The 17,924-nt window shown below is 42.1% G+C and overlaps 2 protein-coding genes across 3 annotated transcripts in view; one reads left to right on the top strand and one right to left on the bottom strand.

The window, feature by feature from the left end:
- The window catches only part of c4h11orf65 (chromosome 4 C11orf65 homolog), a 65,865-nt gene that overhangs the window by 39,361 nt on the left and 8,580 nt on the right, over nt 1-17,924 (top strand). For both annotated transcript variants that reach the window (XM_073043651.1, XM_073043652.1), the window contains exons 5-7: nt 4,081-4,134; nt 8,559-8,768; nt 11,264-11,400. In XM_073043651.1, the coding sequence (XP_072899752.1) occupies nt 4,081-4,134; nt 8,559-8,768; nt 11,264-11,400 (401 nt within the window). The remainder of the gene's footprint in view (nt 1-4,080; nt 4,135-8,558; nt 8,769-11,263; nt 11,401-17,924) is intronic.
- Nucleotides 10,083-17,924, bottom strand: part of atm (ATM serine/threonine kinase) — a 183,165-nt gene continuing 175,323 nt past the window's right edge. Inside the window, exon 64 of the mRNA XM_073043637.1 lies at nt 10,083-10,307. Coding sequence (XP_072899738.1) covers nt 10,212-10,307 — 96 coding nt within the window. The 3' untranslated portion in view covers nt 10,083-10,211. The remainder of the gene's footprint in view (nt 10,308-17,924) is intronic.

Genomic DNA, 17,924 nt, shown 5'->3' with positions numbered 1-17,924 from the left:
ATCTCTCTCCGTAGGATGCAGGGAAACGCCATATATCAGATATACCAAAATTAGAGAGAAACGATTGGATAGCTAAGGCAGATTTAGTAGGTGATCTGGTAACAGAGGACGATCGATCCAGATTAGGATCCAACCAACAGTTGAAGTCATCACCCAGTATAAGAGAGTATGAGTTTAAGTCTGGTAGTGAGGAGAAAAACCGTTCAAAAAGTTAACATCATCAAAGTTGGGGCATACAGGTTTGCTAGTGCAACTTTAGTGTTATATAGTTTACCAGAAACAATAATAAAACGGCCATTTGTATCAGATATTTTATTATGGAGTTCAAAAGGAATATTTGAGTTAATAAGAATGGAGACTCCCCTAGCTTTAGCGGCAAAGGATGAATGAAAATGCTGACCCGCCCACTTTGACAGAAGCCGGGAGTTATCAAAACAACGAATATGAGTTTCTTGAAGGGAAAGCAATGTCAGCTTTGAGTTGTTTGATATGTGAGAATACCTTCCTCCTTTTAACAGGGTGATTCAATCCCTTTACATTCCAGCTCACGAATTTAAGTGCACTAGCCATTATCAATTACTAATGCATAAAAGGCAGCAGGCATATAAAAAGTCAAGCAGTACAATAGCAGTCTGGGAGCAGAGATGTAAACATAGATTCGTAAAATCGAAACATATACATGTCCTGAGCAATAAAGAAAAACAATAAATACAGCGAGTGATGTTGGAACTGGAAAACCCACCCCACCCACACAACCCAAAACTAGACGGCTACCAAAACAAGTAGCTAGCTCTACCAAAAAAATTAACCCAAATACAACTTCCAGATCTGTGTCATTAACAGCAGTTCCGTATAACTACTATAGCAAATAGTAACTAGTTTATGCACTAGAAAACATAACTACAGATTAGAACACCTTCTGCAGAAATATAAAACTTAATACAGAGAAAATCGGAAGAAAACCAAAACTAACCTACCTGCAAAAAATTATAGAAGAATAAAGTAAGAGAAAGGGGAAAAAAAAAGTTTAAAAAAAAGGAGAGGAAGGGGAAAATTATAAATTCAAGAAGAGTATTTATCAACCATTTACAGAGAGGAAAGAAAAAAATTCAGAGATTAGAAAAAAGGGGTGAGGAAAAGAAAAAAATATATAAAAAAAGGAAAAATAAATCAGCAGTTAAACTGTGAACCAACAAGCAGGGAGGCCTTCACTAAAGACTTCAAACCTCCAAAACAAGTTAGAGTCAGTTGTAGAACTCTGTAGATAAAGTTATACAAGAATAAAATAGATTACACAAGTACTATTTAAACGCCCATAGGGAAACATTAAGCACAGAATGTCTATTTAAAAAAGACACACCAAATCCAGGGAGAGATTGTCAACAGCCCTTAGAGATTCAATAAATAATGTCTGAGTGCTTCAAGTAAAGTCTGAGTCCAGAAAAAGTAATTTTACTACGAGAAGTACTTATCCACCATTTTAGGAGGTCCGATCGGGTTCCGAAGATGACTGGATAGCCGGAAGACTTGCCACAAATGCTTCAGCTTCCTTCACTGATCTAAACCACTTGTATTTTCCAGTATTAAGCTTGATTCATAGATCGGCAGGATTGCGAAGAGAGGGTTTAAAACCACGATCGAAAAGCACTTTCATTGCGCCTTTAAACTCAGCGCGCATCTTTAAGGTCTGGGGTGCAAAATCTTCCACAAAGCGAATGCTTGTATCCTGGAAAATAAAAGAACCTCTGCGACGTGCCTCCACAATCAGACTGTGTTTTACCTGGTATTGATGGAAGCACAAGATTACTGGTCGCGGGCGGGAGCCCAGAATTCCGAGGGGAACGTAAACCCTGTGTGCCCGTTCGAGCTTGGGTTGGTTCAGAAGCAAATCTTTCCCGAATATCTCACAGAGAAACTCAGCGAAAAACTTCACGGTTGATCCCTGTTCGGTGGCCTCTGGCAATCCAAGAATTCTGAGATTGCAGCGTCTGCTGCGATTTTCGAGATCCACCATTTTGGAAAGGAGTTTGTTACATTTTTCCTCTAAGCTGGAACAGAGAGTCTCCAAGTATCGAACACGACTTTCTAAATCTTCAGAAGTCGAATCGATGCGAGATAAATGTTCAGCATGTTTGTCCACTCTATCGTTGATCCGATCCAGTTTGTCTTCCAGCTGTTTGAAAGCGGGTTTTGAATTCTTTTAAAATTTCGTCTCAGAGCTGTCCGAGCGCAGCCAGAGTCTCGTCTGAAAGAGCCGGAACTTCCTTTCTCCCGGATTTAGAACTCTTGCTAGACATTGTAAGTTAGATGCGTTCACAGGCAAGTAAGAGATACCGAAAAAGTTCCTAACTAAGGTTTAAAAAATGGAGACATTTAGTGCAAAGATAGCGACAGTAACGGAACAAAAGTTCGGAGCAGCTAAGCAATCGCCATCTTACCGGAAGTTCACTTCCATGGTCTTCTAACCTCCTCTATCATGTCCTACCTTCTCCAGCCCTCCTCTAATACTAATCAACTTCCCAGCCCTTTACTTCACCTCTGCCCCCTTCCCAGTTTCACCTATTACCTTGTACTTCTTCCTCCCATTCCCCACCTTCTTGTTCTGACCTCATCTTTTTTCACATTCCTTGTTGTTAGTTCACTTCCATTGACTTCAATAGCTCTGTAACTGTGTGCTTAGAGTATTTTTTTTATATATATCACTGGGAGTTGAAACAATGCTTGTCAAGACAAAGGTAATAACACATTAAGAATGTGTTAAGAAAAGGTGGAATAAATTGGAAGGGCCTGTACTGGATCCCAGAATGGCAGCAAAGCTGCAATCATTTGACCTCGTTAAAACAAGAAAATACTAGTATCTTGGAGATATTTGCACATGCATAACTTAATCAGAAATCCCAAAGTTTATGGTAGTGATTCAAGAAGTAAGAGGGAATTTTCTCTTTTAAACCCAGGGAAACTATTGCCTGTCAACCTCTGTCACTATCTCTAACTTTCCCTCCCATCTGATTCCTTTGACCAATCAACCCTCCTCAAATGGAGACACAAGAGATGCTAGAAGTCTGGAGCAACACACACACACACACATACACACATACACACACACACACACACACACACACACACACACACACACACACACACACACACACACACACACACACACACACACACACACACACACACACACACACACACACACACACACGCCAAGCATCATCTATGGAGGGAAATAAGCAGTCGATTTTTCAGGCTGAGACCCTTTATCAGAAATGCACTGAGATCAGTTCTGATGAAGTATCTCAGCCCGAAATGTTAACTGTTCATTTCCCTCCATAGATACTGCCCAATCCATGGAGTTCTTCCAGTATCTTGTGTATTTTCCTCCTCACCTGGATCTACCTATCACTTGCTAGCTCTTGGCCCACACACTCTCTCACCTCTTTATACTGCCAATCTGCCCTCTACAATTTCAGTCCAAATGAAGGGATTTGATCCAAAACTTTAACTGTCCAAACCCCTAGCTCCTTCAGCAGCTCGCCTGTTGCTCCAGATTCTAGCATTTGCAGTCTCTTGCATCTTTACAGAATCATAGAATTGTTTCAGCACTGATCTATTGAGTCAATGCATCTCTACTAGCACTAAGACCAATACCAATACCAATTTTTAGCCCCTTTCCGCTGCTCTATCCCTGTTTCCTGTGAATTATTTTCACCCAGGTGCCTATCAAAGGAAAAGCCCTGAGTACTCCTAATATTGACCCTGCTATTTTCTGAAATCAAGCAATTCCCACAGGTCAGTTTTCAGTCTTTAAGGCAAGCTTTATCCATGCTACCATACCCCCTTTATTTCATGGTCTTAAATTTTGCTAACAGACTTCTATTAAGGAGTCTGTTAGAAGAAAAATAAAATCAAGAATAATTGTTTCAAGTATTAACTGCATTTTTATTATTTCATTGAGTTTATTATAGCACTTAATTCTGGCTGCTTAACACTGAAAATTGAAAACAATATATAAATGAGAAATTTGGAAAGTTTGCCTTTGTCTAATCTCTATCCATTGCTCCTATATGTTCATAGGCAGATTTCTTGGATAGGGCTGCTGGAGTTTATGTCCGATTCAGACTCGGGGGAGTAAGTAATCTTCATTTTCACTGATTGAAGTTAATACCATTTCTAACCATGCCTTCTCAGTACCATTATACTTAAGGTGTTATGTGTTTGTGGATGGAATTTGTTCAATTAGAATGGCTAACTTGATGCTATGGCAACATATAAAATAGATAATGTCTGTATGGCAGTGCTCTGCAGTATACATGCAGCTGAGATCAGAAGAACAAAATTTAATCTGCATTAACAGCATCTTTGAAGCTTTGCCAAATAATGAAGCTGAAATTTACTGACAGGCTTTCTTATTTTGAGGAGGTAAAGTCTAAGCTCCATCTCTCACCATTATAACATTTGCTGAATATTAGAGCTCTGTGTTTCAATCCCAAATTACATCTTCATCCTGGTGGAGATCATTCCTCCCCCCAAAATCATTTTCATTTTAAGCACCAGTATAGCTATGACATATGGAAGGTCATCGTGAGAGTGGAAAGGTAATTCAGTGTGAAATTAAAGATGCAATCCATGCACAACAGCTGTGACAGGGTTTGCATGTCATTACTTACTATAAGGCATAGCCTAACAGTATAAATGGAAGTGATGCCTCACTCCCTGATGTGTTAAATGCCTTTCAGGCATCTTTCAAAGGGAGAGCAACACTACACCTGTGGGAATCCCCACAGCATCCGGTGTCTGGTGAAGTGTCGACAGTGTACCTGGCAAGGTTCTATAAACCTGTGCCAACCAACTGGCTGAAGTGTTCAAGGACATCTTAACTTAATACTGCTGTGGTCTGAGGTTCCCACCTGCTTTACAAGGGCAGCAAACATACCAGCGTCTAAGAGCAGGGTGAGCTGTCTCAACAACTATTGACTGGTAGCTTTCACATCCGTGGTAATGAAATGCTTAAAGAGGCAAGTTATAGCTAGAATTTATCCTGCCTGAGCAAGGACCTGGAACCATTGTAATTCACTGACCACTGTAACAGGACTTAAAGTAGACACAATATCACTAGCTCTCTCTCTCTCTGCTTTGGAGTCCTAGACAACAGCAAAACATACATCATGCTGGTTTTTATCAATTACCTCACAGTGTTCATTACCATCACTCCCTCAGCTTCTAAATTTGGACCTCTGGTAGATCGCTGATAACATCTTGTTGCTGACAGTCAACATCTTGTGTTAACTGATATGCACCCACTAGCAATCAGTGCAATCAGAGTTTAATTCCCATCACTGTATGTGAGGAGTTTATACATTCTTCCCATAATCATGTGGGTTTCCTCTAGGTGCTCCACATTCCAAAGACACATGGGTTAGGGTTAGTAAATTGTGGGCATGCTCTGTGGCACGGAAGCTTAGCAACTCTTGTGGTTACCCTCAGCACATATTGATGCAACTGACACATATCACTGTGTTTTGGTCTACATGTGACAAATAAAGCTAATCGGCACCTCAAGGGTGCATGCTTAGTTCACTACTCTACACATTCATTACTTCAAGGCTAGGCACAGTTCAAACAGTATCTATAAATTCATAGATGGCACCACTGTTGGCAAAATCTCAGATGGCAAAGAAGAGGTGTATAGAAATGAGGTGGGTTGACTGGTTGAGCTGTGCCACAACAACCTTGCATTCAGCATTATCAAGCTCAAAAAATTGAATGTGGACTTCAGGAAGAGGAAGTTTGGAGTTCAGACATCAGTCAGCAGTGGATAGGTTAGAGTTTTAAGTTAGTGGGTGTCAAAACCTTACAGCATAGGTGTCAAACACAAGGCCCGCGGGCCATATCCGGCCCGGCGTACAATTATATCTGGCCCGCGAGATCATTTTAGATAGATCTATTATTTTAATTATTAATGGCCCGGCGATATGAAGCGCTGATAACACACAAACTACAGATCCCATAATGCAGCACAACAGCTGCCGATAGGCTACCCGGGAACATTCCCGCGTCAAGCGTCTGTTGCTGTATACAACGCTATTCTGAAGTCAAAGCTAACCCCTAACAATGGCGAAGAGAAAAGTTGATTCTGAAAAAAAGAGTCTTCCAAAACCGCTGAGTATATGTTTATTGACATTGCTGGTAAACCCGTGTGTCTTATTTGTGGAGCTAATGTGGCTGACATAACAACACATCTCAGCGTCTTAAACCTTCAGCTCCAGGGACGTGACCGCATGATCACTGACATGTATGATGCAGTGAAGGCATTTCAAGTGAAGCTGCTCTTATGGGAGACACAAATGCACCAGTGCAACTTGCCTCATTTTCCCTGTTGCCAAGTAATGTTGAACCAGGTCGGCGCAATGATGTTCCCAAATGCGCACTTTGCTGATAAACTGAGCGCACTTCGCACTGAGTTCGCACGGCGCTTTGGTGACTTTGAAGCACAAAAAATTAATTTCGAGCTGCTTCGCAACCCATTTGCCGTCGACGTGGAAACTGCACCTGTACAGATTCAGATGGAGCTGATAGAGCTGCAGTGTAATGGAACACTAAAGGCAAAGTACGACACTGCAGGGCCCATACAGTTTATTCGCTCCATTCCTGAAGCAATGCCTCAGCTCCGTCTACATGCGGCTCGAACCTTGTGCATGTTTGGTAGCACATATCTGTGTGAGAAGCTTTTCTCAGTGATGAAGATTAACAAAACATCACACAGGAGTCGTCTCACTGATGAACACCTACAGTCCATCCTGAGAATCTCCACAACACAGAACCTTACACCAAACCTAAACGAACTTACTGCCAAGAAAAGATGCCAAGCATCCAGCTCTGACAAAATGGCATAAGAGCAAAGAAAACTGAGTGTTTTGATTTGTTGTTGTTTTAACTTTTGCTGAAAAGCACAAATTTTATTTATATTTTCAGGGTTTTTTTTGCAGCATGCTCATATTTCTAACTTGTATAATACTGACAGGAGATATTTTTATGGAGAGCAAAATATTTAAGTTATTTAAAGTTTTAGTTTATTTTTTCTGGAATAATATTCCTGTCTGTTTTTATTCATATTTATGTTCAAAAAATGTTTAGTTTTAGTGTGTTCAATAAATGTTTATCCTGTTCGGCCCGCGACCTAAAGTGTGCTTTGAATTTTGGCCCCATGTGCAATTGAGTTCGACACCTCTGCCTTACAGGATCTGTTCTGGGCCTGACATATTGATGCAATCACAAAGAAGCCACAGCAGCTGCTCTCCTTTGTTAGGCATTTGAGGAGATTTGGTATGTTTTCAAAGACTGACAAATTTTTATATATGTACAGTAGAAAGTACGTATATATTCTGCTAACTCTGTCCCTTAACGCTCTCCATCATTAACAATAACCTCAAGAAGGTATTATCTATCTTTAATAAACCACAACATCCAGGATCTGCCCTCTTCTCATTATTACCATCTGGGAGTTGGTACAGGAACATGCAGACCCACACTCAACAATTCAGAAACAATTTCTGTTTTCTGAAACCTTCATATTTCTAAACCATTCAGTTACCCATCAACACCACCACATTATCCTTTTATTTTTGGACTATTTACTTACTTTATAGTAAAATCTTTACACTCTACTGCCAGAAAGCAATGCATCTCATGTCATATAAGACAGTGGGAATAAACCTGATTCTGAGTGTCCAAGTTATGTCACACAGATGGAAACTCCCCCCCCCCCCCCCCAAACCATGCTAAACATCTTGTTCCAGATAAGGTCACAGGAAATCTCCAGAGCCATTCCAAAACTGAACAAATCCCAGGAGAAACTGTGGCCCTTTGAACTTTTGTGGAAATTCACTAGAATGATCCTGAAATCTCTGCCCCTGGATTTAAATACAATTAGATAACTTGACCAATGCATAACAAAACTATATCTTAAATAGATTTTATTGGTGAAAATGGAAAATGTGCCATACTTGACCAAATTTACTGAATAATAAAAAGTTAATTTCTCTCTGCTTACTTCAGTGGGGAGATTTGTCAGGCTTTAAGGTAAAAATGTGTTTCTTTATGTGATTTCCTTCTGCTTAAAATATAAGGAACTTGGCTGAATTTAATAATCAATTGAATTGAAATTTCATTTAATAGTGCAAAGGTGGAAAATTATCCCTTATATATGTAAAAGATATTTTATTTATCCAGGTATCCAAATAGGATACTTCTTATTTCTATCAATTACATAAAACAGTTCAGTTTCTGATTCAAATGTTTGGACATATCTCTCCAGTCTGGAAGCTGAATACAGCTCTCTGGTCATATTAAGTTTTGGCTGGTACGCGCACGCACGCACACACTCACTCACTCACTCCTGTAAGGTTTGTGTTTGTTCTGAATCAGTAATTTTGGGTTCTTTCTCACATTATAAAATTTACATCATGCATGTGTACCAGCGTTTATAAATAGTAGCCTGCACTTTTTACAAATTAAAGTCAACCTGATTTTGTTCATCCTGGTTTGTTTTATAGGAAACCTTTCCTCCAAAAATCTACTACAAAATATTTACACACCGTCCGATTGTGGATTTGTGTGCAAACAGTCCTAAAGATTATACTAATCCTGCAGCCAAACAGAAAGTACCAAGGCAAGTTCATAACCGAAATCCTATTCAGAAAGATGATCGCAGTGGATGGTACAAACGAATGGAGAATAATGACTGGAGAAGTCTTTCAGACAAGGTAAATACACAAATGTTTTCCTGACAAAATGTTTACAGTCGTATGTACATAAAATTAACTCGGAGGTAGATGCCCCTTGATTGTTACCAAAAATAGAACAATTTAAAATGATCAAACACGAGGAAATCTGCAGATGCTGGAAATTTAAACAACACACACAAAATGCTGGTGGAACACAGCAGACCAGGCAGCATCTATAAGGAAAAGCACTGTCAACGTTTCGGGCTGAGACCCTTTGTCAGGACTAACTGAAAGGAAAGATAGTAAGAGATTTGAAAGTAGTGGGGGGAGGGGGAAATGCGAAATGATAGGAGAAGACCGGAGGGGGTGGGATGAAGCTAAGAGCTGGAAAGGTGATTGGCGAAAGTGATACTGAGCTGGAGAAGGGAAAGGATCATGGGTCGGGAGGCCTCGGGAGAAAGAAAGGCGGTGGGGGAGAGCACCAGAGGGAGATGGAGAACAGGCAAACAACTAAATATGTCAGGGATGGGGAAAGAAGGGGAGGAGGGGCATTAATGGAAGTTAGAGAAGTCAATGTTCATGCCATCAGGTTGGAGGCTACCCAGCTGATATATAAGGTGTTGTTCCTCCAACCTGAGTTTGGATTCATCTTGACAGTAGAGGAGGCCATGGATAGACATATCAGAATGGGATTGGGACGTGGAATTAAAATGTGTGGCCACTGGGAGATCCTGCTTTCTCTGGCAGACAGAGCATAGGTGTTCAACGAAACAGTCTCCCAGCCTGCGTCGGGTCTCACCGATATATAAAAGGCCACACCGGGAGCACCGGACGCAGTATACCACACCAGCCGACTCACAGGTGAAATGTCGCCTCACCTGGAAGGACTGTCTGGGGCCCTGAATGGTGGTGAGGGAGGAAGTGTAAGGGCAGGTGTAGCACTTGTTCCGCTTACAAGGATAAGTGCCAGGAGGGAGATCGGTGGGAAGGGATGGAGGGGTGGGGAATGAGTGGACGAGGGAGTCGCATAGGGAGCGATCCCTGCGGAAAGCAGAAAGAGGTGGGGAGGGAAAGATGTGCTTGGTAATGGGATCCCGTTGGAGTTGGTGGAAGTTACGGAGAATTATACGTTGGACCTGGAGGCTGGTGGGGTGGTAGGTGAAGACAAGGGGAACCCTATCCTGAGTGGGGTGGCGGGCGGATGGGGTGATGGCAGATGTGTGGTTAATGCGAAATGATAGGGGAAGACCGGAGGGTTAATGCGAAATGATAGGGGAAGAGGGTTAATGTGAAATGATAGGAGAAGACCGGAGTTTTTTATTTGATAAAAATGATGCTGTTGCAGAGTCCAGATTTGGAAAAGCACTTTTATTTCAGACAATGGAACAAAGTACTGGAGGAACCAGCAGATCAGACAGGATCTGTTTCAGGTTACAACGCTTCATCTGGACCCAGCTTTTAATTTCCTTTTACAGATGCTGCTCAACATGCTGAGTTCTTCCAGCATTTTGTTTTGTTGCTACAGATTCCAGCGTTGACCATCTTGTGTGTCTGTACTGATATTTCAGGGTGGTGGTGCTGGAAGTAAATACAAAAGTGAGAGATTAAGCCAAGAAGCAATTTCAAAACTAGTATGACCATTTTTTAAATTATAGTATTGCTGAAAAAGTATGGGATAACCTTAAAATTATGGAGTTGGAGGAAGGTCTAGAGTGCATTAGAATAATCTAGACCAGGGGTGTCAAACTCATTTTAGGTCACGGGCCGGATTGAGCAAAATGCAGCTTCATGCGGGCCAGATCAGTCTGACGCGTGCGAACGCAGCTTTCGTTGCCTCCGTTTTTTCAGCCTGCTCTCATGTGTCTCAGTCTCTGCTATAACTACAAAGTGTTTCACTTTACAAATTCCGTTTCTTATGAAGAAGACTGCCGAGCAAGACTGCCGAATAAACACTAAAAACCCTGAAAACCTGGTACCTGAATAAACTCAGCATTAGCCATATCATACGCCATAGGCACTTCGATTACTGGGGCCAGCTTTAATAGTAATTAGATATTATCTCGCGGGCCAAAGATAATTCCACCGCAGGCCGCATTTGGCCCGCGGGCCTTGAGTTTGACATATATGATCTAGACTAATAGTAACAATGGCAGCTCCAAAAGTATAAAAGTGGATGAGAATTACATAAAGTTAATATATGGAGAAAAATGCAGCACTAGGACAACATTTAAAAGATATCTACCTCTATGTTGGCATGTTAAACAAAAATTGCAAAGTTCTGTCACATTGCGTTTATGGTGTAGGGAAGGTTTTCCAGAATTTGAAGCTAGACTTGTAAAAATTAAAAGTGATTGTGATCTTTCCTAATGTATATTCATACCTTGTAGTGAATTATTGAACAAATCTCATCCAAAAGTTTGGTTAATGTTGTCCATTGATAAATTATTTATACTATTAGTTTAACCATGGAAGCATGAAAACTTAATCTATTAGTTACAAATGTGTTGATGAATTGCCCTTTGTATTTTTTTCAGTACCTGGGAACCACAACAGATTACATGCAGTTTGAGCCAAACAAAAAAACAATAGCATTTCATCATTCCATATCCCAGAGAAGACAGGATGTTATGAGAAAGAAAAAGCAAAGAAAAGTTGAATGGATGAAAAAGATGTGAGTTTGAAGAAAAATTCCATCAGAATTGGATGAAGTCTACTGCTCAAAATTCAAAGTAGATTTATTTTCAAAGTACATATATGTCACCATATGCAACCCTAAGATTCATTTTCTTGCGGGCAATCACAGTAAATACAAGAAACACAATAGAATCTATGAAAGACCCCACCCAACAGGATAGACAAATTACCAATGTGAACAAACAACAAACTGCAAAACAAAGAGAGAAAAAGGAAATACTAGTAATTAAATAAATAAATAGATAGATAGATGGATGGATGGATAAACAAACAAACAAGCAAGCAAGCAAGTAAGCAATAAGTATTTGAGAACATGAGATGAAAGGTCCTTGAAAGTGAGCCCATAGATTGTGGGAGCAGTTCGGTGAATCGGCAACTGAAGTTGAGTGAAGCTATCCCCTTTGGTTTATTAGACTGATGGCTGAGGGGTAATAACTGTTCCTGAACTCAGTGGTGAGGGTCCTGAGGCTCCTGTACCTTCTTACTGATGGCAGTAGTGAGAAGAAATCATGGTTTGGATGGTGGAAGGTTCTTGGTGATGGATGCTGTTTTCCTGTGACAGCACTGTATGGTTGTACTCTGTGGTGGGGAGGGCTTTACCCATGTTGAAATGGACCATATCCACTACTTTTTGTAGGCTTTTCCATACAATGGCATTTGTGTTTCCATACCAGGATGTGATGCAGCCAATCAAGACACTCTCCACCACATATCTACATCTGAAATTTGTCAAAATTTTAGATGACTTACCGAATCTTTGCAAACTTGTAAGATATTAGAGGTTTCTTCGTAGTGGCACTTATGAGCTGGACAGTTCCTCTGAAATAATAACACTGAGGAATTTTAAGTTGTTGACCCTCATCCCCAAATGAAGACTGGCTTATGTACCTCTGGTTTCCTCCTCCTGAAGTCAATAATCATCTCCTTGCTCTTACTAACTTTGAGTGAGAGGTGGTTGTTGTGTCACAGCTCAGTCACATTTTCAATCTCCCTCCTAAATGCTGATTCATCACCAGCTTTGATTTGGTTAACAATAGTGGTCATCAGGTGTGAGGTGCTCTCAGGGCTGCTGTACTTGGCACAAGAGTGGCCAGTCCCCTGCTCCTTCAGCTCGGAAATCACCTGAGCCGACTTCAGATTCGTCTGGGGATCCAAGATGGAGCAGGTCAGATGGACCACCATGCACAAGTCCCTGGACAATGGGGGCAAAAACGTCCCAAATGTCACCCTCACCCTGATGGCCAGCTTCGTGTGTGGCTGCATCAGGTTGTGTGTGGATCCCAGGTACGTGGGCACCAAGTACCACTATGTGCCCAGGTTCTACCTGTCGCCCTGGCTACGAAGGATGGGTCTGGCCCCTTTCCCGTGCAACACCCTTGTCAGCTGGTCGTTGCAGCCATACCTGTCCTTTGTAGAGAAGTTCTTTCAGGTCAACGCCTTTGACCACAGGGCCATCAGGCAGTGGTCAGCACGTAAAGTCCTGCAGGCACTGCAGGAGAAGGACGAGATGGACACAGTGGGGTGGTTCCCTGAGCAGACCGTCCAGTTTATCTGGCAAAATGCCTTATCGCCAGACCTCACCAACAGGCACCAAGACCTTGCCTGGCTGGCAGTGAGAGGGGCCTTCCCAGTCCGATCCCTCCTGTACGCCCAGAATGTCGTCTCCACACTCCTCTGCCCACAGGAGGACTGCAGTGAGGAGGAGTCAGTGACCCACCTCTTTGCACACTGTGGGTTCGCAGAGAAGGTGTGGAGGAGGATGGAAGGGACAGTGTCGAGGTTCATCCCCAGCAGCTGAGTAACAGAGGACTCTCTGATCTATGGGCTGTTCCCGGGGACGCACACCGAGACCAACATCCGGTGCTGCTGGCAGATCATCAACTCGGTGAAAGACGCTCTTTGGTCGGCCCGAAACTTGATAGTCTACCAGCACATGGAGATGTCCGTGAGGGAATGCTGCCGACTGGCACATTCTCGGCTGCAGGAGTACGTGCTGAGGGACGCACTCAAACTCGGTGCAGCCACCGCAAGGGCCCGGTGGGGAAAGACCACAGTCTAGGGTTCTTCTCCCATGGGAGTTGAGGGGTAGGGGGGTTGGGGGTATACCCCCTGAATGTAAATATGAAATAACAAAGTGCCACGTGGGTGGCAAAACTTTTGAACTTTGAAAATGTAAAGACAGTAATGGTACCAACTGTAAAGAATTGAAAGTCTTTAAATGGTTATTGTATATAATTTTATTTTTGAATAAAGTATATTTTGTTTAATTTTTAAAAAAAGTGGTGTCATCAGCATACTTAAGTACTGTATAGCCTCACAGTCCTAAGTATAAAGCGAGTAGAGCAGGGGGTTAAGCACACAGCCTTGTGGTGCACCTGTGCTGATGAAGATTATAGAGGAGATGTTGTCAATCCAAAATGACTGGGGTCTGCAAAAGTGAGGAAATTGAGAATTCACAGAAACATAGAAAACATACAGCACAATCCAGGCCCTTCAGCCCACAAAGCTGTACCGAACATGTCCCTACCTTAGAACTACCTAGGCTTTACCAATAGCCCTCTATTTTTCTAAGCTCCATGTAGTCGTCCAGAAGTCTCTTAAAAGACCCTATCATTTCCACCTCCACCACTGCCGCCGGCAGCCCATTCCACACACTCACCACTCTCTGTGTTTAAAAAAAACTTACCCCTGACATCTCCTCTGTACCTACTTCCAAGCACCTTAAAACTATGCCTCTTGTGCTAGCCAATTCAGCCTTGGGGAAAAGCCTCTGAGTATCTACACGATCAATGCCTCTCATTATCTAGTACACCTTTATCAAGTCACCTCTCATCCTCTGTCGCTCCAAGGAGAAAAGGCCAAGTTCACTCAATCTATTCTCATAAGGCATGCTCCCCAGTCCAGGCAACATCCTTGTAAATCTCCTCTGCACCCTTTCTATGGTTTCCACATTCTTCCTGTAGTGATGCGACCAGAATTGAGCACAGTACTCCAAGTGGGGTCTGACCAGGGTCCTATATAGCTGCAACATTACCTCTCAGCTCTTAAACTTAATCCCACAATTGATGAAGGCCAATGCACCTTGTGCTTTCTTAACCACAGTGTAAAGCTGCGCAGCTGCTTTGAGTGTCCTATGGACTCGGACCCCAAGATCCCTCTGATCCTCCACACTGTCAAGAGTCTTACCATTAATACTATATTCTGCCATCATATTTGACCTACCAAAATGAACCACCTCACACTTATCTGGGTTGAACTCCATCTGCCACTTCTCAGCCCAGTTTTGCCTTCTATCAATGTCCTGTTGTAACCTCTAACAGCCCTCCACACTATCTACAACACACCCAACCTTTGTGTCATCAGCAAATTTACTAACCCAACTCTCCACTTCCTCATCCAGGTCATTTATAAAAATCACAAAGAGTAGGGGTCCCAGAACAGATCCCTGAGGCACACCACTACTGGCCTCCATGCAGAATATGACCTGTTTACAACTACTCTTTGCCTTCTGTGGGCAAGCCAGTTCTGGATTCACAAAGCAATGTCCCCTTGGATCCCATGCCTCCTTACTTTCTCAATAAGCCTTGCATGGGGTACCTTGCTAAATGCCCTGCTAAAATCCATATACACTACATCTACGGCTCTACCTTCATCAATGTGCTTAGTCACATCCTCAAAAATTTCAATCAGGCTCGTAAGGCACAACCTGCCTTTGACAAAGCCATGCTGACTATTCCTAATCATATTATGCCTCTCCAAATGTTCATAAATCCTACCTCTCAGGATCTTCTCCATCTACTTACCAACCACTGAAGTAAGACTCACTGGCCTATAATTTTCTGGGCTATATCTACTCCCTTTCTTTAATAAGGGAACAACATTCACAACCCTCCAATCCTCCAGAACCCTCTCCCGTCCTCATTGATGATGCAAAGATCGTTGCCAGAGGCTCAACAATCTCCTCCCTCACTTCCCATAGTAGCCTGGGCTGCATCCCATCTGGTCCCAGTGACTTATCCAACTTGATGTTTTCTCAAAGCTCCAGCACATCCTCTTTCTTAATATCTACATTCTCAAGCTTTTCAAGTCATCCCTACAGTCACCAAGATCCTTTTCCGTAGTGAATACTGAAGCAAAGTATTCATTAAGTATCTCTGCTCTTTCCTCCGATTCCATACACACTCTCCCACTGTCACACTTGACTGGTCCTATTCCTTCACATCTTATCCTCTTGCTCTTCACATACTTGTAGAATGCCTTGGGGTTTTCCTTAATCCTGCTCACCAGGGCCTTCTCATGGTCCCTTCTGGCTCTCCTAATTTCATTCTTAAGCTCCTTCCTGCAAGCCTTATAGTCTTCTAGACCTCTATCATTACCTAGTTTTTTTTAACCTTTCGTAAGCTCTTCTTCTTGACTAGATTTACAACAGCCTTTATGCACCATGGATCTTGTACCTTACCATCCTTTCCATGTCTCATTGGAACGTACCTACTCAGAACCCCACGCAAATATCCCCTGAACATTTGCCATATTTCTTCGATACGTTTCCCTGAGAACATCTGTTTCCAATTTATGCTTCCAAGTTCCTGCCTGATAGCCTCACAGTTCCCCTTATTCCAATTAAACATTTCCCTAACTTGTCTGTTCCTATTCCTCTCCAATGCTATGGTAAAGGAGACAGAATTGTGATCATTACTGTATCTCCAACATGCTCTCCCACTGAGAGACCTGATGCCTGGCCAGGTTCATTTCCCAATACCAGATCAAGTACAGCTTCTCCTCTTGTAGGCTTGTCTACATAATGTGTCAAGAAACCTTCCTGAACACACCTAACAAACTCTACCCCATCTAAACCCCTCACTCTAGGGAGATGCCAATCAATATTTGGGAAATTAAAATCTCCCACCACAACAAAGCCTGTCATTATTACTTCTTTACAAAATCTGTCTCCTTATCTGCTCCTCAATGTCCCTGTTGCTATTGGGTAGTCTATAAAAAACACCCAGTAGAGTTATTGACCCCTTCCTATTCCTAACTTCCACCCAGAGAGACTCTGTAGACAACCCCTCCATGACTTCCTCCTTTTCTGCAGCCGTGACACTATCTCTGATCAACAGTGCCACGCCCCCACCTCTTTTGCCCCCCTCCCTATCCTTTCTGAAACATCTAAAGCCTGGCACTTGAAGTAGCCATTCCTGAACCTGTACCATCCAAGTCTCTGTCATGGCCACAACATCATAGCTCCAAGTGCTGATCCATGCTCTAAACTCATCTGCCGTTTTCATGATACTCCTTGCATTAAAATAGACACATACAGTTGCACAAGTAGGTATTGAGGCCTAGGTCCTGAAGCTTATTGATCAGTTTTGAGGGGTTGTTAGTATTGAATAACGAGCTGTAGTTAATGTAGCATCTGATGTATGCATCTCCGCTGTCTAGATGTTCCAGGGTTGAATGAAGAGCCAATGAAATGGTATCTACTGTTGAAAAAGAAAATACAAGTTTACTGGATTTTTTTCCTTCAGAGGAAGAGGAATGTTCAAATAGGCTTTTGTTCCAGTCACTAAAATAAATTTTCAGCAATCTTCAGCAAAGTGTTGTCTTGGAGGAACACAGATAGAGGCCATTTGCTCAGTTTCATCGTTTTTTTTTTGTTAAATCAAATTCAGTTTTCTTACCTTCTGAATTTTCCAGAAGATGGCTGATTCCTTGCAATAGGAGTGATGGCAATTGATTGCTAACTCTGGTTCAAATAATTTTTAGCTAAGCACACACCCTTACGATGCACCTGTGCTGATGGAGATTGTGGCCTGTGTTCTCTCACTTTAAGGTACATCTCATCTAAGTTCATTTTTGGTCCTACTTAGCATTGCTGTTTCACAGGTCAGATCACAGGCATCTTGTGTAGTGACCTGCCCTGAGGTGTTGAATCAATTCACAGAAACATAATGCCTGTCTACACCTCCTTATTACAATGGTCTCTGTGAAATTAACTCTGGAACCTTTTTACTCAATTTACCAGTTCTGAAAACACTTAGGCAACTGCTTAAAGTAACAATACCTTTACAGCTAATCTAAAACCTGAAACAGTTATCCCATTTTTATTTCAGAATAGAAAGGATGTTTTAATGCATATATGCAGTGCCTTTACAGATTTAATAACACTGAAGTTAATTGATCCTGCATCAATTTCTGAGAACACCTATATAAGTACAGTACTTATAAAAACAGCAATTAGTATAACGCTTTCCAGCACCAGTAACCAGGGTTCAATTCCCACTGCTGTCTGTAAGGAGTTTGTACTCCCCATGACCACATGGTTTTCCTTGGTTGGCGGCGGGGGAGGTTTTGCTTTCCTCCCAAATCCCAAAGACAAGGCTAAGTAAGTTGTGGGCATGCTATTTTGGCACCGGCAGTACAGCGTCACTTGTGGACTGTGCTGGACATTGATGCAGAAGTTCCAATGTACATGTAACATTTAAGCTCATCTTTATCTTTTAA

The sequence above is a fragment of the Hemitrygon akajei genome, chromosome 4 (assembly GCF_048418815.1).
Source record: "Hemitrygon akajei chromosome 4, sHemAka1.3, whole genome shotgun sequence".
Taxonomy (NCBI): Eukaryota; Metazoa; Chordata; class Chondrichthyes; order Myliobatiformes; family Dasyatidae; genus Hemitrygon; species Hemitrygon akajei.
Note: the sequence above shows the minus strand (reverse complement) of the source record. Positions and strands in the feature narration are given on the sequence as shown.